At 39.1% G+C, this 24,412-nt stretch overlaps 1 protein-coding gene across 4 annotated transcripts; it reads left to right on the forward strand.

Moving 5' to 3' along the window:
• The first annotated feature begins 1,184 nt into the window (after nt 1-1,184).
• On the forward strand, nt 1,185-23,932 carry LOC111585242 (CSC1-like protein 2). Of its 4 annotated transcripts, none has more exons than XM_035941146.2 (24): nt 1,185-1,496; nt 8,205-8,426; nt 8,679-8,758; nt 11,324-11,386; nt 12,197-12,287; nt 12,416-12,453; nt 12,587-12,729; nt 13,488-13,539; nt 13,644-13,752; nt 13,863-13,933; nt 14,512-14,592; nt 14,713-14,836; nt 15,691-15,824; nt 15,958-16,095; nt 16,343-16,496; nt 16,737-16,843; nt 16,966-17,052; nt 17,171-17,236; nt 17,498-17,660; nt 18,712-18,817; nt 19,005-19,172; nt 19,310-19,425; nt 19,547-19,618; nt 20,890-23,932. In XM_035941146.2, the coding sequence occupies exons 2-24, from the start codon at nt 8,229-8,231 to the stop codon at nt 21,067-21,069; spliced, it is 2,541 nt and encodes an 846-aa protein (XP_035797039.1). In that variant the 5' UTR covers nt 1,185-1,496; nt 8,205-8,228; the 3' UTR covers nt 21,070-23,932. The 4 variants fall into 4 exon arrangements, with proteins under 4 accessions (XP_035797039.1, XP_023150418.1, XP_023150419.1 ...); XM_023294650.3 differs by lacking the exon at nt 11,324-11,386 and adding an exon at nt 10,978-11,022 and having other exon boundaries at nt 1,186-1,496; XM_023294651.3 differs by lacking the exon at nt 11,324-11,386 and adding an exon at nt 10,981-11,022 and having other exon boundaries at nt 1,186-1,496.
• The last annotated feature ends 480 nt before the right edge of the window (nt 23,933-24,412 follow it).

The following is a 24,412-nucleotide window of genomic DNA, read 5'->3' on the forward strand; positions in this document are numbered from 1 at the left end:
TGCAGAACTCTCCAAGTCCATATTAAAACATCCAGAGAAACAAAAACAACCACTGAATGCAGGGCAGAATTAGCCACTTCTTCTTAAAATTTTGATTGTTATGATGATTGTTGCATATCAAATTATGCCTCCAAGACACACTGAGATTTCAGGTTTACAAACTCAAGAGCTGAAATGCCCAAAAAGTCCCTTCAGTCAGTCAGTCCTGAGACTTACTGATCAGATAATACCCAACCCTAATAAATCTCAGACTACCACTATACTCCAATCACCAATCGGGCTCACTCAAATTATTACAGTCATAAAAGATGCTTATCTGGAATATTGGAGGAACGAAACCAAAACTCCAAGTAAACCATGAATATAAACTGGCAGAATCAGTTTAAAGTCAGAAATGCGAAACAGAGACAAAATGTGACCAAATGCAGATGTAGAGAAGTAGAGACTTTTTGTAATATAGTTGACAGGTTTCATAGTTGACATTTTTGATGTTTTCAGGCCTATAAATCAACATGGCCGCCTGTAACCAAACACCACATGGTATTGTTAGAGAAAGATTCTTCTAAATATTATATATACAATTGAGTAAAATTGAAAATAAAAGTTATTTATAAAGATGCTGTAATAAACCTGTTGACATGCAATAAATCCACACTTGACTCTACACTCTCTTGCCAGTCTTTTCTTCAGGAGGAAATGATACCATGTAGAGCAGGTCATGTGATTTGGAATTAACACACTTCCTTGAGAGGTGTTTTTGTAACTTAGTTGAAAGTTATTTCTCAGACGCAGGTACAATTTGTTATTTACCATATAAAATTTGACATATTGTCAAAAAAAAGACATAACTGTCATGAGCATCTCACTTTAATAATAAGAAATCAATCAAAACACTTTTTGAATAAGCTCATTTTATTATTGTTTAACGAATTAGAAGGCAGTTGTTATTAAATTTGTTGACATTTTAGTGACATCCAGTCATTTTTTTTTATTGATAAGTGATTGTTTCCATGATAAATAATTTTGGAATTTGTAAAGACATGATGCAAGATGTATCCCATGGACTTCAAAAGTCCCTCAATTACGTATTAACCCAGCTGATCCGTTGGAAGGCTCTATAAAGATGGCGTACGTCGATGTGTCCTCTCTACTCGATCTACTTCTGTACATGTGACGCTCTAAACCGGACTGACTTCGCCTCCCGTTGGACTGGTTTGGCTCGCGACAGAGTTGTTCAACCGGCTGACACACACGACCGTAGCAGCTCACAGTCGTCTGTCAGTACTAACAGCTAGTTAGACACTTTGACTAACTGGCTCCGTCTGGTTAGCTTCAGTGTTGTTAGCGTGAGATTTACATTAACTGCGGTCAGATAGCTTCCACCTGTTATTTGCTCCGCCGACGGGCTAACTTGGCTAACGTCCCGGTTACACTTGACTGCTAGCTCACATTAGCAGATTGTGACAGTTTGTTCCCCTGCTGCGTATCATACAAAGGTAAGTTTTTATCTCGTATCTCTCTAGTTATTGCTGCTTCTTGACTAATTTGTTAAGTTGTCTCATACAGTGGTGACAGTTCACCGCTAGCTACTTCGCTGGTAAACTTAATGGATGATGTCAGAACAATAAACACATCCCATTAGCGTTCGGCTAGCCGATCCAGCAACAGTGAGGTCAGCTGTAATGTGAGCGAATTGTTTCCATAATTAATGGAAGTTAGCGTCATTAAGCGAAAGTATGTTGTTTGATAGTGGTGTTTTCAGTTTGGTTTAAGAATAAGCACCCGCGGTTGTTTTCTTATTTGCCCAAAGACTATGCTCGCCTCCTCCTCGGCGCTTGGATATTTGGTTTGCTGCTACTGATCATGTTCTCCTTCTCGTGATCAGATCGATCAATAGCGAGAATGTTCTTCAGATTATCTGGAAAACTCCTTATTGCATGGCTGCTGGGAGGCTGCTTGTACATGGAAGTAAGGCTACAAGAGGGAGATATGGGACAATGCAGCTAGAGTTTAAAGTCTGCCTGTTTGGCTATAGGGTTGAGGGCAGTATTTTGACATGCAGTTAGATAACCAGCGGAAGATCAGCAATTCCTAGAATTCCCCAGATATCTGATGTGATGACCGTTGTTGTGTTGAGGGATTTTTGTTTTACACCAACAGGATAAACCGATACGGGCTTTGTTGTGGACTGATGACTAGTCACAGCTTGCCTGTGTTAGTTAATGCCCTAAGTCTTTCCCTGTGCATAGCCTATAAAGGGATAAACATAGGTTGGGTGAGTCACTTTGTGTTGAGAGCTGCAAAGAATAACCAGGTCATCGATTAATTGTCAACTGTTCTGTTTATCACCAGCTATTTTAAATATAGACTTATCAGTTCAAGTTAATTTTTAAAGAGAAAATAAAAAGAAATTCTCAGATTCCTGCTTCATAAAATTGAAAATTTGGTAATTTCTGTCCTCCTCTGTGGTGGTAACATGAAAGTCTTTGGACACAACACAATATAGACCAAGCAATTTATTGATTAGTTTATTGAGAATATTGATTAATAGATTGACAATAAAAAAAAAATGTTTGTTAGTTGCAGGCCGAACTGTGGCACGGCGACAAGTTAGAAATATTGATAAAAACAAACTTCCAAGAAGAAGTGTCAGCCTGACAGACTTCTGCTGATAATGACTTCACAGAGACTGAAAAACAAAGGGGCCCACTAGCCTGACTCTTTACTAAATGCCTTACTAGCTACTTTTTCATTGGGGTTTACCATTTTTCTGCTTTTCCATGCTGAATATTGACCGTTTTTGAATTGATTAGACATTTTTTCAGCAGTCATTGCAATCTTTAAATGTGAAAAACAATGATAAAACCACATCTCAACCTGAATGCAAAGTGGCACCTGAATATGCCATCAAATGGCCCAAGCTTGAATTAGTAATGAAACTGAAATGGATATCCTTCACCTGATGCTACACCTCACATTCATGAGCCGGGCACCACATGGTCATATGGAGTGTTGTTACTTCATAAATCAGTAAAACAATAAATCAATTCAAAAGGCACACGCGTTCATTTTCCTATGTTTCAGTCAGTTCACACTCAGTTTTCAGCAAAGGAGAAGATTTTATTTGATTTTATTCTCCTTTGAATTACATTTTTTTTCGCTGTTGTTTCTAATTTTATGTAATGCTTGGACATGGTTATGAAACCATACTCTGACATCATGAAAATCTACGATAATCAAAGCTCAAGCACCGAGTAGCTGTCAATGATTTACAGACTAATACAAACAAGGTTAATATGTACAAATCTGTATTATCTGCCATCAGCATGGCTGGAGGACTCATGCCAGGTTTGATAGGGCTTTGAAGCAGGAAGAATACACATTAAAATATAAGGCAGGTTTTTGATTCTGTTAGATAAACAAGGGTCCAGAGCTGTGTTTGCACATAGTATTAATATTCAGACATGCTAGTATGGTTTGATTGCATTGAACGATTGCATGTGGAAATGCAACATCTACATAAGCCAGGTGTTTTTGGCTTTTTCCTTACACAAATGCACAAATGTTTGCTCCTCATTTTTGCATTGTGATAAGTATATCGCCGACCATTTATGAACTGTAGTAGACGTTTGATCTGAATGACAAACATGACATCTGTATTTCATCCCGTGCATCAGTTTTACTTGTTACTCGGCTGTGAAAAACATGCATCAAAGTCGTGACTGGTTTGAACCAACTTTGGTAAATATCTATCACTGAGTTGTTGTTGTTTTTCTTTCTGCTGAAATATCTGAACATCTTAGTAAAAAATTGATAGTAGTGGAACTCTTGTAGGTTGCTTATATCTTCTTGCTAGTCATAGTTTTAAATTTGATATAAACAATCAAATAGTCATAAATAACATATAGTAGTATGAAAGGTTTAAACAAAATCTATTCAACTTATTGTTGAACTTACCTATTTTGTATCCCTCCTTTGTTAAATTCAATTTATTTAGTTGGGAAATCAATCACAGAGAGACTGAAAACAACATAGATTTAAATGCACAACAGCGTGCTTGAGTGTAATTCTAGATGGCAAGCATCAAGCTGGAGGTACATTTAACAGTAAAAAGGTTTGTATCTGTATTATTGGCAGCTAATGAGCAAGTGGCTGCCTGCCTGGAGCTGAAAGAGGCCGTGTATCATATGACTTTTTTCCATTTCCTGTGTGCTGGTAGATGTTGTCTTCAGATATGGTTTGTCTTATTAAATATTTGTGTTCTTCAGGACAATTAGACAAACCAATTTGTTTTGCTTGCGGCAAACAGCATGCTCACTCTAGACTGAGTTACAAATGGACACGTCAGGTTTTTCTCTCCCACTGCCTTCATCCCCTTCATGTTTATTTGTATTTTGAGAATGTGTGCCAGAGTGGTGGTACCATGGCAACTAGCATCAGGTGGAAAAGGTGGCACAGTGTTCGTGTGCGGCTGAGTCATGCTTTAATCACACAGTGACGGTGCAGTTAAAATTGTTTGACACTTTCATATGATATGAATAAAATTAGCTTTAAATTATTTTTTGTCTGCAATGTTTGCTGCTAGGTAGAAATTTGTGTTTATTCGTAGAATAATTGTAGAATTGAAACTGATAAAAATGGGATTTGTCATGTTGAAAAACACCAACCAGAGCTTAATTATATCACAAACATTAACAATTTAATTTAATATTTCATGTCATCCTACCTAAATTTCAGATTTCCATTGTAGTCACTCAAAATAAAGAGCTATTGCATCTTTAGCCAGCAGATACTTATTATGAATCTCAGCAGAATTTTGAAAAGTTAGGGATTACATGGATATTGCTTTCCTTGAGTACAATTTATTAATATGCCATTTACTATTTCATCTATATTTTTCTGGGTAAGTTGTACTTGATGGCTGTCTCAAGTTTGGTTCTAAAACCACATATACAAATTCTTGTTCTGTTTGAAGCATTTGTGTGCATGAGTGAATGCTATTGGTGTCCTAACTTGTGTGTGCCAAATCCCAGCGCTTGATTCTTAGACTCTTTAAACCTTGTGGTAACACCTAACAACCGAAAGCAAATGACTGAGGATCAGCTAATTGCTGCTTACAAAGCAGGGAAAAGCGAAAAGATTTCAAAGCTGCTCCAGCTTGCAAAACAACAGATAAGAGGAACTGTGTTAGTCGAGACAAGATGTGAAAGAGCAACAGTATGTAAAAATTAAACTGTGTCTTCTAGGCAGAGAGACAAAGTAAAATCCCCATAGGACTAAGAAGAAGCAACATGAAAGTTTAGCTGATGTGAGATAGGTTTTGGAAATTACATCATTTGATGAGAAGAACACCCAGCCTACTGTTAATCATGCGGGTGGACACATTGTGCTTTGCACGGTATTTCACAGATAGAGACATCAGCAGATTTTGGATGCAAATGTCATGCAATCAGAATCAGTGCGCAAACTGAAAGGAGTCTGGCCTTCACAATAGAACAATAATCTAAAGCTATAAGAATATCTCAGAACTTGAAATGATGTCCAGATAAGAGCGGGTGAAAATTCCTTAATCAATAGCAGTTACTGGCTTGGGTTACCAAGAACTAATTTTATAGGATGACCAAACTTTTGCAAATGCAGAAGTCTTATGTACTACATATGGATATAACCAAAACCTGATTTTAAATAGTAAACTGCTTCTCAAATGTTCCTTGAGAAAGCAAATGTATTAAACAAATTTGTGCCATCTCAGTGAAGCGCACAGGGTGTGTTGGTGAAAAATACTGATGCAAACAAAACTTTGTTTACAAGAAAACTCCATAGGGCACCTTCAAACACACACTATCGAGAAAACAACCTCAAGGCAAACACTATGACACAGGTAATGCACAAAAATGTAAACAGTGTTGTAATGCAGTCCAGATTGCTCAATTTTTGTGTGAAGATGTCAACTCGGCTCTACTCTAATCAAATATGAGCTTCTAAAAGATAGCAGACTTTTATTGCGGGGTTGTTGCATTGTCAATTTATCTTTCTTTTTTGTTTTCAAAGCTGTATTATAACAGATTTTCTCTCTCACTCTGGTCTGTTTTTGCTTATTGCCTTTTATATTTGATTTTCCAATAATGTAGCAATAACATCGGATTGCACTCTCAGCTGCAAGTGGTACTCACAGACCGTTTGAATTTTAAAAGGAAGAAACAAACAAAAACAAAGCCATAAATTAAAATGCAACATTTTTGCTTTGACTTATTTTTTTATTGTTTTGCTGTGTACCACATTTATTGTAAATCTGTGTGATACTCTACGCCTCACATTAGATGTTTTGCTTGAATATTTGAATATTATATTTTTTTGCATTCCCCAACATTTATAGATGGACGTTGCATATAATAATAATAATAATAATAATAATAATAAAAAATGAAGACTGACTGCAACACTCAAAAAGATACACAGTACTTGACCTTTTCAGGCGTTCCCATGACATTGCCACTGCTGCCAAACTGTGTGCTTACTGTACCAACATCTGCATCTTCAGTGTTATAAGTGGTTTTGATTTCCTTTTCAAGATGTTGGTGCTGAATGTCAAACAGCCTCAACTTGTTGAAATGGGTCCACGATGTGCAGCAGTGTTGCTGAAGGCACAGGGGGGTGTGTTGTGTCCTCCTTGGGTTGAGACCGGTCCATTTGAACCCTGTGGTCTCTATCGTCTTATTGTTCAGCTCTGGCTGCGTCCCTCTCCACTGATGTCACAGCATTCCAGGGAGCGGATAAATGAGTTAGTGTTAGAGAAGATGAGCAGCATTGTGGATACTGCTGATAATAGTGGGTAGAAGGGCACAAGTATTGCAGTGCAAGCTGTGAAAACATACTTGCCAGCTCTCTCCAGAACACCTACGTGCCTTCTCCAAGCCTTTTGGTCACTCTGTGTGAAATAATCAGCCTTTTACACATGTGAGCCTCTGGATCAGCACAAATGATTGGAGAAGTTACATTTTTTTCTCAGGATGTCAAGCCATTATTTTGTAGCGTCCTTGCTGTTTCCTGTAAGTCAGTAAAAATACTCTTCCATTTCTCAACTACAGGGCTTCTGTGTAGGGTGTTAGGTCTTTCCAAAGTTTATGTCAATGTCATGTAAACAGATACATACAGATGTTGATTTAATGGGTAGTGTTTTATCAGAGCAATACTTTTGGCCTACCCGTCATTATTACTACCAAGGTTAAACTGCTATATGTTTATTTCTTGACCAAAAGCATCCCTTCCTGGGCTATTTAACGTTTACTGTAGTTAGCGTATCTCACTTTGTGACAGGTCAAAAAAAATGTTATTCTTAGATTATTTCCAGCAAGCTTGAATGCTAAGGTTTTGATTAAAAAATAAGTGTCTCTCTCTCTATTTTGTTTGGATATATGTGTCACGACTTATTGCACTTCATACACCAGCCAAGTTTTGTCAGTGGTTTCCATCATTAGCTTTTAAGCACTTTGTTTGGTGAACTGCTTGTTGTTTCTGACTGAAATGCATTATAGAACGGAAAAAAGAATATAAAGTAACACAATATGAAGCTCACCAGTGGTAGACTCATCCCAACAGGCCACATCTGTTAAACCTGACTTGCTACTACACTGCCTTGAAACCTGCGTTAAGAGTAAATGATTTAGTAGTTTACATCACATTTGGCAAGAAACATGTTCCTGATAGGATACCAGCATTGTTCCTGCGGTGTTGTCTGCTGGATAACAATAGAAAATTGCTGGTTGACATCTGTTCAACACCTTAACACCCTTTTCCCTTACAGCAATTGTTCCCTTAAATTGAGCACAAAGTTAACTAGGTGTCATTGACACATATAGTGGTCAGAAACAAGGAACAGAAAGTGTATCATGGCTTACAAAAAGCATGCTCCAGTTGTCACTCGTGCTCAACAGCAACGGCTCAACATGTGACTAACGGCTAGACAGAAATGCCGGCCTCAGTAGACAGGAAAAGCAGATGCATATTAGCTGTGTTTTATGATACAACCTTGTCAGTTATCTTCTCTCCCTTCCTATCAATGTTCTTAGCATACTGAGGTACTTTTGTTGTCTTAGATACAGACACAGTGTGTCCAGTATGGCTGGAGTCAAATAGTATTACTTCAGTATATTTAGTATATATTTAGTGGTTTCAAAATTTGTCTTGTTTTTTTTTTCTTACAGATTGTCAACATGCTGCAGTGAGTGATGTACCAATTGTTGATATTAGTAATGGCTATCTGGGGGGTGCAAGGATGCTCCAATTCAGAGAGCTGTCCGACACTGCCCCCCAACTCAACCTCCAGGGACTACTGTTACTCAGCTCGAATTCGCAGTACAGTACTACAGGGTTTGCCTTTTGGTGGAGTGCCGACTGTCCTTGCCCTTGACTTTATGTGCTTTTTGGTAAGTACTTCCTTTAGTCAAATGGAGTTTACTACTTGTTACTACACCTTAATAATGCATTTTTGCAACAACATATTTTAGACATGACTTGCAATCTTTGTTATTTTCTTTCTAAGTCTCAGAACAGAGATAAAATACTTCCAGGAAGGTGTTTTTGAGTGTTAAACACCTTGAAGCACTTATATAACTTTGTAACTGTGATGTAAATAAAGGGACTAAAGGTGACATGCACTGTTTATTTTGTGCTTCTAGGGGCTGCTGTTTGTGTTCTCCTTCTTGAGAAAAGTAGCATGGGACTATGGGCGCCTCGCTCTGGTGACTGACGCTGACAGGTAATACCAACATATTGGTCCTCCAGACTGGGCCAGTCCAGTGCCAAGTCTTTCTCACTAACTTGTTAGGAAACATGGAAAGCAATAACATTTAGTCCAGCATGCACAAATATGGGAGCTATGGCTGAAATTTGTTTTGTTAGCATAATTTCTTCATGAATATTACAAATACTCAATGTACAACAGTGATTAATGGTTAATATTGGGTAGAAACCATTGTCCGGAGTTAACTGTTTGACACAAAAGCTAAATGTTGCTAACCTAAATGACCTAATCAGATATTTTTTAGAATGTGCAATAATTGATTATTACAGTTTCAGTTTGTGGTATGTGTTAACTTACACTTTGTCGTCTTTAATTTAGTAGTTGTGTTCTGTGGTGAAGTGCAGATTAATGAATGTTGTAAGAGAACTTTACCACACTGTCATCTTTATTATTGATCCTTATTTGATGTTGGGCTGGGAAATAAGCTTGTATTGTTGGTTAAGACAGCACTTTATATAGACCCAGTTAAGCAGGCATCAAATCAGAAACAGTCTTGATTCAAAACCAATATGGGTTATTGAATGTAATTGGCATACAGTCACAGAATGTATGTTGGTCTACACGCAAAAAATGTGACAAAAGCCTGTCATCAGCTCAATAATACACAAATGGTATTTGGTGAATAACAGTGACGGCAAACTTAACTTGTTTGTTTACAAAAAAAATCCTCCATAGGGCACCTTTAAATTTGAAGTTCAAGGGATGTATTGCGTTTTGGACAGAGCCCTAAATAAATCAAAAAATGGTTGATTATGATTTTAAACATTTTTAATGAACCATTACCTTGATAAGCATTTTTAAAACCAGGCCATTATGTTATGCTTTGTATATTGGCTATTTAACACTGACACTTGCTGACAATTTCATGGTTGCTCACAGTTTGGGATATTGCTAGACTTTGGCTCTCTGAATACACAGTAGGATGGTAACACTCTCTTTCAAAAAGAGTTTATTTTTACTCTCTGATAGTGTTTGACTTATTTTTGCATCAATTTCTTCATCTTGCTAAGATGCCAGAATTTTGTCATGATTGCCTAATTTTACTTTTCTAGCTGGTGGTCCTTATTGATTTATCTTCCCAGAACAGATTTTATCAGTGTTTGGTGTCTAGATGTTAGTTGACAAAGAAAAACTCTGAGGTTTGGATTTATTTTTCGACAGAAGCAGACGTCACAAGGATGATCCAGACAGGAAATCTGTGTCAGCAGTTGTCCTTTTAATGGCAACAATGCACTTTGACATTGTCATGCTTTGTCACTTATTCCAGGGTCAGTTGGAGATAGTGAAGCCAGATTGCTGACAGAATAAGTCTGAAAATGAGGAATAAGACACAAATTATTAGGAAATATTTTCAGTACAATTATCCCCTTAGATCCATTTCCTAAACCACTTCAAAGCCACTGTCTACATCCAAGACCCACAGACTGGAGCTTGTATGATATGCTGCCAGATTTATCGAGAAAATCTGAGACTGGTGTCTGCACACTGATTTAATAATGAGAACAGTTGTGGAAGTAGCCAAAGAGATGCCTGTGAACAAGGACTGATCCCACTGCTCCTTTTAAACTCCTACACCATGAGGTGAACTGATCAAGTTAGCGAGATACAGAGATCAGACATTGCTCCAGACGTCTTTGTCTGTGAACCCTGGAACAGTACATGACACAGTGCTCCATTACCTACTTCCCCCTGCTGCGTTTGTGTGATGTTGCAGCTACACTGTTTTTGCAGCTGCATGTGAGCAGAGAATGGGGTTGGAGCGTGGTGGGAGGATGGGAGGGGGTGGCAGCATGGGACACTTTTGTAACAGACAAGAAATGTAGTTTGTTGTCTCATGACTCTGACTTGAGATCACTGTCTGTTAAATTATTCTAAAACTTCAGAATAGTGGATGCAACCCTATTGAGAAACTCGGACAATCAAAAATGGGTGATACATTTTATGTGTACGTTGTTACAGCAACATAAGTCATGACACACAAAGTAAATGGAAGGGACATAAATGTGTTTATGTGGCTGGATAACGTATACCAGAATGAATGGAAACCTTCATTGGTATGCTTGTGGTGTAATATGCTTCCCCAGATTGTCTCTGAAGCAGCACCCTTTCTGGCCAATAGGGTCATTTCCTCTTAACTAAGCTGAATGGATTTGTTTTGCTTATTTTTTTTTCAGCAGAAGAATGGATCAACGATACAGTCGCCTGGATGATCGGGAATAGTATGTTATCTCTCCATATCCTAAACTCACTTCCTTTTTCTTCTCTTCTTCCCCCTTTCTGTAGTTAACCCAACTCATAACTCGTGTTGTCCATTCTGCCCAGGCCGCAGTGGGTTTCAGCCTGTTTTTCACTCTTGATGGTTGCGTTTTTTTCCTCCTCCAGGCATTTCCCAGTGCCAGGCTCCTAATTATTCTCCTCTCCTTGTCACTCTTGTACTTCTGCTGTTGGGTGTCCCTGTCCTCTCTCACCTTCCTAATCAGATCTGTGTGTGCTAATCTGTGTATTGACCTCTTTATGAAGCTCGGACTTCTTCTGTGTGAGCGCGCCGCATGAGCCACACAGACAGGATGCTTACAGGGAGAGGTAATACTTCCCTGGTCTGTGGTTGTTCATAGACAGGCCCTAACATGGTGTAGCTACAGTATATCCTGTCTTCTAGAGCCGAGATGAGCTATTCCGTCTTCTTGCAGGAATGTGGGAGAGGAGCACTGACTATCACGGCCTCAGGCTCTCTCCTCATTCCATTAGAGATTTCTTAGAGCCCTGAGTGACGTCATTCTTTCATGTAGAACTGAACACCGAACCACTGTTGGGATTCCAGCAGAGTCTGGGTTCTCTTCATATTTTGCAGTTGTGTGTAATTTGAACTGTCATGACCTCCCAAGGGAGTGCAATCAAATTTGTATATAGTAAACACTGAGGCGTTGGCAGTGTGCTATGTCAAAGAGAACCTGTGGTTCTGCTGGAAAAACTCTATAAATATGCCTCTTGATCATCATTGGGCTCCTGTTGTTTCCTCTGTGAATGCTCTTTTCAGCAGAGCTTTGCCTTCTAATGTGTTATTGCTACCTTTCCTCTGACAGTGATGGTGTACTCCACCTATTTGAAGTAGGCTCTTGACTCCTAACGCTGCATGAAATGTGGCTGCAGAGATCGTCCCTGTGGTTTCCTAGTTTACCAAACTAAATCTCTGTGAGTTGGCCAACAAAGACAATCTCTTCAGTTCATTTCAGGGCGTGTGTTAGTCTGTGTTTTTGTGTTGTCGCCTTTTCCATACTGAAGGTATACCTGTTGTCCCAAGACACAGAACTAACATCCACTTGTATGGTATGTGGTGATGCTGGGTAGTTATGTAACGTCATGCAAATGGTATTTGTTTTGTTTTCTGCATAGTGTGGCCTCTGCTATGACATCAGAGACACCTGAACGCTATGAGCGCCTCACCTCTGTTTCCAGTTCTGTGGACATAGAGCAGAGAGACACAGTAAGTATAACGTTGATGTTTAAATATGAAACATGGTTTTCCTTCAACCAAGTCAAACTGTATGCATGTGAAAGCTGGTACAACACCTTCAGCTCTGTGATCTCTTTTTTCTTGTTCTTATTTTTTAGGGTTTCTGCTCCTGGCTAACTGCTATCTTCCGCATCAAGTGAGTCAGCCTGCTCACAGTATACTATAAGAAATAAGAAAGCTGGAGTAGCACTGATGAGTTTTGAAAATCGTTTTTCGCTGTTTTGAATGATTCTTAAGTAGTTGTCTTTGTTGCTGCGTTCTTTCTGAAGGGATGAAGAGATAAGGGAGAAGTGTGGTGAGGATGCAGTGCATTACTTGTCCTTTCAGCGCCACATCATCGGCCTGCTGGTAGTGGTGGGCGTTCTCTCCGTGGGCATTATCTTGCCCGTTAACTTCTCGGGAAACCTACTAGGTGAGCTAAATTTCTCTTACAATATTTTTTAAAAAAAATCTCTGTTTTGCCGTCAGTGTTTGATTAGGGGAGGCTTCTTGGTCATTGTTGTTTGTTCTTGCTGTTTCATTTGTTAATTTTTTTTGTGTGTTTTCTTTCTTCTGACTGCCTTCATCTTAACAGTACATAAACCTTTGCAACCTTCTATAACATTTATAACCAAAACTAGAAAAGTTTACAAAACATGTACTGAACTATATAAACCACTGCACATTGCTTTGATTTAAAAAAAAATGCCATGTATACATGTAATAATTATACTTTTGATAAATTTGAGCATCTGTACATACAAATAAACCTTCAGTTTCCTTTTCTCTTTTGTGACTAAATGCTTTGACATGGAGCTTTGCGCTGTGCTCCTGCTGTCAGTCACATATAAGTTCCATATTGCTGCAGACTAATGCCGTGGGCTAACGACACAACAAACTATTCATTTATTCATGTTGGGGATATTCACTGGCTACACTGTCAATCGGCCGCTATTTTTAAATTCTGTGAGCTGCAAGTGTGCAGGACCTCTTTGATGTACGTCATACTTCAAAGTGAAAGCACGCTGTCCATTTTGTGTTGTAAATGTGAAATTAGTCTTACTAAATGCTCTTTTTACGGCTCTAACAATTTAAGCCATGTTCCACATTCCCAGCTGTATTATGTGCAGGGCAATGCAGGGGCAGCCTTTCAAACAACTGATTGTCTTGCTGCTTTTATTTTTTCTACAGAAAACAATGCCTATAGTTTTGGGCGAACCACTATAGCGAATCTGGATGCAGAGTGAGTAATTCCTTTTCTTAGTATAAGTTGTACTTTTGAAAATTATGTTGAATCTTCACTTTCTAACACTATAACTGAACCATTTTTACTCTTTATTACCCAAGTAATGCACTACTGTGGCTGCATACCACCTTCGCATTTCTCTACCTGTTACTGACGGTGTACAGCATGAGACGACACACGTCCAAGATGCACTACAAGGAGGATGACCTGGTGGGTGGCATGATTTCAGAAAATGGCTGTTTAAATACGATTTTTTTTTATGCACATAGGCGTGTATGTTGTTGCTAATTACTTCTTCCTGTCATCTCATTTCCATGCAGGTGAAACGCACTTTATTTGTTAATGGAATCTCCAAATATGCAGAGGAGACTGAATTAAAGCAACACTTTGAGTAAGTATTTGTCAGGCTCTTTTTCACTGATGTCTTGGCTCCACAGTTACTGCCTCACGATGCTTAAATCTGTCTGCTTTTACAAATGGTACGCTGCTCTGTCGACGTGGCAGTAAGCTGTTCATTAACTATATTTAGGTATATGAGAGCCATGCTTTTCCTGTTAAAACATCTGTCTTGCCCAGGTCCTTATGGCTGGGATCAGACAATGACAGGCCTATATGTGTAATTGTCTGTAATAGAAGCCAGATGAACAGAATTAAGCAAGTCATGTGTCAAGACGGTCTCAGACTGAGGAGGGGATGTTTGCATTGACTCCTGCTTGGACAAATAGTATTAATCACAATTCTATATTTGCCCCTGCTCTGCAAAAAACGCCTCCACACTTGAGAATAGAGGATTTCCCTCATGGGATTAATCAAGTATAATCGAATAAAATATTCACAATAGAGAAAAGAAAAGCATTCTACTGTAAATGCATTTTCCTAATGTTGCCAGGGATTTGTAAGTAATGTATATGTGGATTTTTGCTTTTATTAAACTCATTCACTCTTTCCCTCCTTGCCCTTCTTTCATAGGCAGGCATATGAAAACTGCAGTGTACGTGAAGCTCGCATCTGTTACAATGTGGCCAGGCTGATGTATCTCAACTCTGAAAGGTAACAGTGTTTCAGCTTACAAAAGAGTGTGCATTTGCCCAGTTGTAGCACTTCAGGACATGTTTGACGGGCTCCAAATAGACTGTTTCCCGTATGACACATCTGATGTTTCGTATGCAGGAAGAAGACAGAGCGCAGCAAGAAATTCTTTCTCGACCTACACGCCAAGGAGCATGTTACCACCATGATCAACCCAAAGCCCTGTGGACACCTTTGCTGTTGCATCATTAAAGGCTGTGAACAGGTCAGAGCGACATAGTAATGTCAAAACAAAACAGTAGTTTACAAGCAGATAATTGAAGCGTTTTGAGGAAAAGATAAGGAAGGTGTGATTTTCAGTTCTTGTAGTCAATCAGGAAAAACATGCATTACAGGCAATGTATAACTACCCCCAAATAGCCTCCAAAACCATGTATTTTTACATCATGAGTAAATTACATCTGAGCACAATTTTGCTTTTTGTGTTATTAGTCACAGTGTCCCTTGTGCTGATTGTTACATTTATTGCTTTGACTGTTAAAGTCCATTCAGTTTTGTAGTACTGAGAATGAACAATTAGCTTATATTTAGAAGTAAGGTCATGTGCCATGGTAAATGGTTGCATGAGGAAAACAGATTAGTATGATTACAATAGCTTCATAAATGGAAAAAAAATTAGGATTCATTTTGATTAATTGAATTTGGCCATAATTGTAGCCATAGAAATTGATTCAATTTTTTTTTTCGTTTTATTTCTGTGCTAATCCATCCAAAGAACAAGAATTACAATAGTGACATCACAGTTGGATCTAAAATGGCATCTTTACAATCAGTTTACATCGTAACAGATTAATTCATTTAGAAAAGCTAAAAAAAAAATGACCTTGTAATTGATAAAACTAGTAACCTTTCTAGTTCATGGTTGATATCTGGGTTTCACATTATCTAACTTCTGATCTACTCGGCTTTCTAAGATATTTTGCTAGCCTGGTAGAAAGCAATACGTGCACGTAATAATAACTAAATGTAATAAATGCTTAACAGTTAGTAAGTAATCTCACAAAAAATGATAAAGTAGAAACACTGTGGAACCTGACCATTTTTTTTTGTCCTCAACAGGAAGAAGCTGTAAGCTACTATACCAAGCTGGAGGCACAATTAAAAGAGGACTACAGGAAGGAGAGGGAGAAGGTTAACAGGAAGCCTTTGGGCATGGCCTTTGTCACCTTCCAGAATGAGTCCATGACCGCCATGTATGTACATTTATAAAAAATGTGTAAACGTATAAAATAAGTGGACATGTGTCTGTGAAGCTGTTTATGGACTGATGAGTTCTACTGCTTTTTACCCACCTGTAATATCTGTGCTATGTTTGTCTGTTGTCAGAATTTTAAAGGACTTTAATGCTTGCAAATGTCAGGGCTGTCACTGTCGACGCGAGCCCAAGAGCTCTCAGTTCAGCTCCAAGCTGCACACACACAACTGGACTGTCAGCTATGCCCCTGATCCACAGAATGTTTACTGGTAAGAACACATTTAAGTCACCTGTTGAAAATAGTGGTTACATTTGGGCAGAATGAAAGTAATAAAAACCTGGAATTGTTAACCATAATGCTTTTACTTAGACTGCAGTCAATTTTGAAAAGACTTTTTCACTCCAGATGATATATTAGTTTTTGAGCTGCAGTATCAGTTTACTGGCCAGCTGTGTCCAGAGCTGCGGGTCATCATTCTGTGTCCATCTAACCGCTGCATAACCTTCATCCCACAGGGAGCATCTGTCAGTGGGAGGATTCTCCTGGTGGCTCCGCTGCTTGATCATCAACTGTGTCCTCTTCCTCCTACTCTTCTTCCTCACAACCCCAGCTATCATCATCTCCACCATGGACAAGTTTAATGTGACCAAGCCAGTGGAATACCTAAATGTTAGTGTTCAAAACTATAATGCTATCATTAGTCTCTCATCAGTTATCAGGGAGAGTAGATAAGCATATCCACCATTTCTGTCAGTATTATTACTGAAACAGTAAGATTGCAACAGAGCAGAGAAAGGATAAGTTTAAACAGCATTTCTGAGCCATCAAAAGTATGCATGCTGATGAAACGTACACAGGAGTTCATGTCTTTACACAAACATGTCAGTGTCTTTCTGATCTGCTTTCCAGAATCCAATCATCACCCAGTTCTTCCCCACCCTTCTTCTGTGGTCGTTCTCTGCCTTGCTTCCTACTATTGTCTACTACTCTGCCTTCTTCGAAGCCCACTGGACCCGGTATGGTTTACTTTTCCTACCATCAGTAGTACTGTTGTTTTCATTCTCATTTGAAATGTAAAAGTTTTTAGTGCATTGCATCACTTTTATAATATGTGTGAATATTCCATTTGATCATACAGGTCAGGAGAGAACAGGACCACAATGCATAAATGCTACACTTTCTTGATCTTTATGGTCCTGCTACTGCCCTCCCTAGGACTCAGCAGGTACAACATGTTTTTTTTAACTAAACACAGTAATACAACGAAATGTACAGCTCAAACATGATTTTTTTTTTTTCCAACCTAATGATTTAAGCTGATTGTTTTCCTTGCATTTTTGCAGCTTGGATGTTTTCTTCCGCTGGCTTTTTGACAAAAGATTCTTGGCAGATGCTAAAGTGAGATTTGAGTAAGTAACATATTTTGATGGTTGTTTGAATGAAGCACTGTAGCAGAACAGGATGCAGTGTGTATGTTGTAAATACACAGCATGAATGGTTAATAAGAATTTGTTTGGCACTTTATCTAGTTTAATGTATTTTGATAAATCGATTTTTAACACTGAACTCAACCTTTGGACTCATATCGGCTTTTGTAATGATGGACTTTCAAAGGTTAGTGAGTCTGACTTCAGTCTTTAGTGATCCTGACCTTTATCTTTGCTCTCTAGGTGTGTTTTCCTTCCTGACAATGGAGCCTTCTTTGTAAACTATGTCATTGCGTCTGCATTCATTGGTAACGCCATGGACCTGCTGAGGATCCCTGGTTTACTGATGTACATGATCCGCCTGTGCCTGGCTCGCTCTGCAGCTGAACGGAGGAACGTCAAAAGGGTTAGTGTGGCCCCTGCTTAAGCCCTTGTGAAGTGCATTAATGTGATTCTTCATAGCTCGGTATAATCAGTGTGTTGCACAGACATCTATCCTGTAGGGTGCCCGTATAGCTCAACGCGTTGAGTGGGCGACCCATGTACAGGGACTGGTCCCCGATGCAGCAGCCCGGGTTCGATTCCCGCTCGCGGCCCTTTGCTGCATGTCTTCCCCCGACTCTTCTCCCCTGTTTCCTGTCTCTCTCTCTCACTGCGCCTATCTAATAAAGCCCACAAAAAGGCCCACAAAATAACTTTAAAAAAAAAAAAAGACATCTATACTGTAACTGAATGGAGAGTCAAGTCAAGTAGCTGCTGTTACATCTTACATCTCAATATTTGCATCTTTTCTCTGGTTCATTATTGCAACAGTCTGTTCTACTTTTGCTTTGTTTTATGTCTGCACTTTCTGTCCAGTTGATGTCAGGAATATCAGATAATGGAAACTACACAATCCGTCCACTTTGTGTGGGATTCACTGTTAAATTAAAGAAATCACTTTGGCTTCTACTTACATGTGGCAGGCACTTAACAGTGTTTCAGTGTGTATCTACTTAGTGTTTTTCTTTGACAAAAACCCTAGCAGGGCGCTGGGGAGTGCTTCATCGAAAAAGCGCGGAGGTGAAGTGCATGGGTTTTGTTTCTATGACAACGATATCTTGACAACATATCACCACTCTGCCTGTCGTTAGGACAGACGGGCATCATCCTTTGCTTTCATAATTACTGTGTGACATATGATACATGTCTGGATCGATATACACGGCCCACAAGCTTCTATTCCATTTTCTCGGACACCAGCACCTCTCTGAAGGGTTCAAATTTTTGAGTAGACGGTGAAACACTCTGAAAAAAGAAGTCGAGTGCACTGACTTTGGGTCAGTGCCTGTGGCCACATATGCACTCCTCTCACAGGAAATGTTAAAACAAGAAAATGCGGAAATAATCCAATGTCTAATCAAAGAAAGAATATACTACATAACATTTTTCACATTTATTATATTGTGTCTTTGCAGCACCAAGCCTATGAGTTTCAGTTCGGTGCAGCTTATGCCTGGATGATGTGTGTCTTCACCGTGGTTATGACCTACAGCATCACCTGCCCAATTATTGTCCCTTTCGGTGAGTTCTGCTGTTTAATAGCCCCGCTGGCGTACTGCTGTTTTACATCAAGGTAGTGCTTATTTGATGACTGCAGGGGAAACATGCAGAGGCCAGGCAGCATACCGTGCTTCTGCTCTTCATAGAGAAGCTTATCAACAGGCCTAATTGGATTAGTTCCACTGACTGTCGTGTCTGTCTTCTACAGGGCTGATGTACATGCTGCTGAAACACCTAGCAGACAGGTACAACATGTACTATGCTTATCTGCCATCCAAACTGGACAAGAAGATCCATTCAGGAGCCGTCAACCAAGTGGTGGCTGCTCCGATTCTCTGCCTTTTTTGGCTTTTGTTCTTCTCCACTGTTCGCTCGGGTAAGAAGAGGGCTCCATCTGCAGGCCACTGATGCCCTTACACATGCTGAGATTTTTTTATCTCCTACTTTTCTCTAAATCGCAATGACATACAAATGCCTGTTAAACAAATAGCCCTCCACTTTCTTCCCCTCCAGGGTTTTCAGCTGCCACATCCATGTTTACATTTGTGGTTTTGATCATCACAATTATCATTTGCCTCTCTCACGTCTGCTTTGGACATTTTAAATATCTCAGCGCCCACAACTACAAGGTACAGACATAGTCACCTTTTTCTGCATTTCACTGACTTTAATTTTTCTAATTCTCCCTGCCAGTGTTTTACACTAGCTTATATTCAGCTTCTTATGGTAAATATGTGTTTTCTGTACCAGATTGACTCCCAAGACGTGGACGGAATGGAAAATGGACAGCCAGTGTGCGCTTCTGCTGCCAACAAGGCAGCGGTATGTATTTTTATTTATTATCAGTCTGTGCCTCAGACCTAACAGGTTAAATATGGAAGATTGGGAAGAGTTAGCTCTGTTTCATTGCTCTTACTGGGCCATCCTTTTAAGGCAACATGAAGGTTTTGAATTACACCCCCAAATCCTTTGTTGGAGAGAAGAGAACTTTTACCTTCCTTTGACAAAAATTTTATTTTGTTATCGGCACTAACCACATTCCCCCATCATAATGACTAGACTTAACAGAAAAGAATGGCACCAAGCAAAAATTTCATTCAATAATGTACATTTTATATATATGGGTAATTGTCATGACATAATTCCTAACACTGTTACTAAATGAACCCCACGTTTACACTCCTGATATAATTTTCAAACTCATGAAATAGTCTTAAAGTAATGTTTATCTATGTCTTAAGAATCCAGATGAACTTTCTTTATCAGAGTTCACAAAGTCCTTTTGTGGAATGTTTTCCTTGTCCTTGGGAGTTGCAGAGTTTGATCTGAGTGATAGGGATAGTTTTTTTTAAAGTTACCCATTCTGTTAAGGAATAAACAGTTAATAACAGTCTTGGAAGGTAAGACTGGGTTTCTCAGATAATTAGAACAGACATTAAAATGTTTAGCCATTATCAAAGCAAGGTTTTCCTCCTGGTGCGAATCCTGGTTCACTATTCACCCTAATTAAGTAGAAGACTGGGTCTTTTGATAGGTGGACATCTTCGAAATTACAGTTGCAAATGTTGGCATCATGTTGCTGTCTGATTGTTAGTGGAGTTGCAAAGAATGACAATTTGAAGTCACTTCTGCATCCTTCACCATATCTCAGCTGCAGGAATATTTTGTAAAGAGGATCTTGTTTTGATGATGTTGCTTTGCTTTTAGTGGCGGTAAATGTGTTTGATTTGTTTGTAGTTAAAGAGCGATAATAGCCATAAAAGCCTTGGTCTTGAAATTATTTTAACTGTTAAAAAACAACGTCCATTTACAGTAAACTGGGCATGCTCATAATTTTATTGTGAAAGGCGTCTTTAAAGCAAACTGTTATTCTGTGTTCATGGAAGTGGCCTCTACTTTATGAAAGAATGCTGCTGTGAAACAGTATTAGCAACAATAAATAGTGGTTACCAGAAAATTAGGAATCAAAAATGCAGAGCATGTTAGATCCCATAAAAACAACCTTTTTTTGTAAGAGGAACTTTTTTGGAACCTTAAAATATTACAGATATCAGACTTTAACATTCTGTTTTATTTCATTCTCTCCCCTACAGCAAATGTACATTGCTCAGGTACTTCAAGACCCAAATTCAGAGGAGGGTGGGTCAGGCAGTGGCGAGGACGATGGCCAGGGGTCCTCGCAGGACGAGGAAATAATCAATGTCGAAAATGGCCTTAATGCGGACTTCCAGTCTGGTGAGGACAGCCTCATTGATAATGAAGTTCGGCACTGATACTGTCTGGAACAGAAAAAAAAACTAAGTTTAACCTGAGGAGTGCACTGAATATGTGAATTTAACGAGGAACTGAACCAACAGTTCTCCAAAGCATCTCAACCTCCATCGAGGGACTTGACACTAACATAAGCACACTGTCTACTAAGGATCTAACGGACTGCCGCTCAAGGACTCTTGCATTTCCTTCATTTGGTCTCACCCAACTATATCTTCTGTGTACCTGCAGAGGGAATCTCATCTGTCAATGCAAGCATAGCAAACATCTGTCTGCCTCAACATAGCTGAGGCACACCCCAAACACTACACATGGACCAATGACAGAAGACACTAATGCACAAATGAAGATTTTTATGCCTTGTCTTGTGAGGGGAATGATGTTCTGTCTGTATTTCCTTAACATTATTGCACTTGAAAAAGAAGATGTGTAAGCTCAAGTTCCAGAAAGGTACTGCAGTATGGCATGCAAGTTCAAAGGGTAGAGGGATTTTCCCATAGTCCTTTGCAGGTAACTCTAATCATCTGCACTAGATGCTTCCCCTGAATAAGCAGCATATGAGAGGAGTTTCCTTGCCAGCAGATAGCTTGTTCTGTGCAGATTTGATGGTCTCAAATGGTTCTTCCAATTCCATAGAAGCCTTTAAAAAAAAAATACAAAAACTGAAAAAAAATTGCTACTGACACTCCTGGAAGCTTTGACACTGTACAGCTACAAATCTGGATTTGTAAAATAGCCTTTTTTGACATGGTATTTATTTGTAGGCATGGAATTATAAATGCTATCCAGCTTGATAAACCCCTAAACTGTGGAAAAAGGTAATTCATATCTTGACACACTACACTGATGGTGGTCTTATTAGCATTCAGTATCTGAGCCTCTGTTGGGACTGCTGTTGGACTGCTGCTACTGATGCTGCCCCCACAAAGGGAAATCCTTGCACAGCTGCTGCAGGAGGACCTGAGGCTGAGGGCCTGTGGATCCTTTTGTGTTGCTCAGAGGAAGGAGAGAAAGGCCTTTTTTGGTTTTCCTGGGTCAGTTTCAGATGACACTCATTGTGACTGGTTCTTTACCTGTTGGTCTCATTTATATATTTTTGTTAATATGTTTACGTCTGTATGTAGAGATTGTGAAGTTAGCATTCAGTTTAGATTACTGATAGTTTTATGAATTATTTTCTTGTCACTCAGACATTTGTCAGTCCCTCTTCAACCTTTCGTAGACGCTTCACCATGTAGGTAGCAGACTGTTCCAGTGGTCATCGAGAATTGTTGCAGTTTCCTATTTGCTTCCATGGCGAGCTGTAAATTGTTTTAACTGAAATTGAGTGATTTTGGCGATAGCTTGTTAAATCAGAGCTAAGCAATTTCAGTGGAAGAGGATTAGAGCTATTTATCGCCATGCTCGTCTTCAACTTGAAAGGAAAATCTGTCAAGTCTGCTGCTTCTTGAGTTATGATGTAATTAAATTTAACCCCACGACAGTACATTCCATATGGAGATCCAGCAGTCACACTGAAACTCAAACTTGATCAAGCAACACGTAGATTGAATGTTTACCATATTCCAGATCTGCCTCAGCCATGTGAAGCAGCTTCTTGTCAGACAAAAATATCTACTTTAACAAAAGGAACACCAAGTAACTATTAATAATGTGAAATGCACACTGTACTGACCTTACTCAGGATTTACTGTATCTAGCTCCTTGTTTTGTTTTTTTTTTTTTAAATCTTTTTTTTTTCTTCCTTAGTCAGGACACTACAAGCTGCCCCATTGAGCATAAAGATTTTTGGCAAAGCAAGGCTAAGTACCACTACTGTCTGTCTTTGGACCAGTTGTTGTTGTTGGACCATAATAAGAAAACATGTTACCCAGCTGCTTAGAGAACCAATGTGGGAAATGTGCACTAATCTTGCTTTCACTTATATGACTGACAGAGAAGGGCACGTCCTCTGTAGGTGTGATGACAACAATGGTGAAACTAAATAGTTTTCATACTTTGTCCATTGGTTTATTAGCGCCGCATCCGAGTCTAGCATTGTGGTACAAACCAGAGAATTGTCTGACACCGTTGAGTCTGGTGCTCTTCTAGTCATGACAAGGTGGTTTTATTTTTTATACCTCTTCATTTTTATACCTCTGAGATGTCTTGAAATCTCTGAATGTGTCCTGTCAAAATAACATACTGTCCAGCCTTGAGGGAGATACTTTAAAATCTCAGCTTGTCTAACGACTTCTTTGATTCTTAAGCTCTGAATGTAGATTAATTTCACAACTTTTGTTAAGATAAAAGTGGCCTAAGCAACGGTGTGATGGCTGTATTTGAACAGCTTCAAAAGAACGGGTCACTTGCAAAACCGGAAATTGAAAGTTTTATACTGTAGCGAAACTTCCTGTTGTCCAGTCCGATGTCATGGCATTTCATTTCAGTAAAGATCCACATCTGTCATTCTCAATTGTTGCAATGGTGTCTGGTAGTCTTTTGCTAATTCCAAGACTCAGTAATGATTTAGTTTTACTTTAGATTATCTTCATAAGATCTGTACAGACAACCAGACACACTGGATTGTTTTTTGTAAACTGCCAAGCTCTAATAGATGTTTTCAGCTTGTTTCTAGCATGTATCCAGAATGGGTGGTAAAATGTCTCTGCGTCTCAAAACTGTGCACAGTTAGAATGTGTTTTTGTGTGCTTCGCTCTTTCTAGGTTTAGATTTTTCTAGATAGGAAAGTAACAATAGCAGTTCTCAGCAGTTGACCGTCTCATTTTCTCATTCTTTCCAAAGGGCCGTCTGTATAACGGATATATACGGTTCATATCTGTACCTCCCCTGAGCTCTTTCAACAATAAACCTGTATTTGATCAAGTCTGTTGTCAAGGAGGGTTTCTGTTTTAGAACCATCCCCTATCGTCCTTTCACCAATTCTTTCCCTGATGATGATGTGTTTAATATGTTCTGTCTCCTAACCTGTCGCTCTATATGCGTGTGGTGCCACTGAAACTATGCAGTTGCAGTTGGCATCACATGCATGCATTCATCTGATGAAGCAGAAAATGCAGAGATATGTTTTAATGCTTGCTCCTGGTTTACTGCCCAGCATGGTTCACACTACATGCACTGCAGCCAACAGAACACAGAATAAAACTGATTAGTCTTGGTATTCATCACAGAGAATATTCAGTCAGTAACATTCATTTTACTGTGAGCTCCCCTTGTGTGTATAAAAAGCACTGACCATATTTGGTGAGTCTTTTCTATGATGAACACTTCTTACTCCAAACCTACTCCGAAACAATGTGTGGTGTGCAGTTGTGCAATGTAATTATACCTACTAGAGTACTGTAC

Source organism: Amphiprion ocellaris, chromosome 16, assembly GCF_022539595.1.
Source record: "Amphiprion ocellaris isolate individual 3 ecotype Okinawa chromosome 16, ASM2253959v1, whole genome shotgun sequence".
Classification (NCBI taxonomy): Eukaryota; Metazoa; Chordata; class Actinopteri; family Pomacentridae; genus Amphiprion; species Amphiprion ocellaris.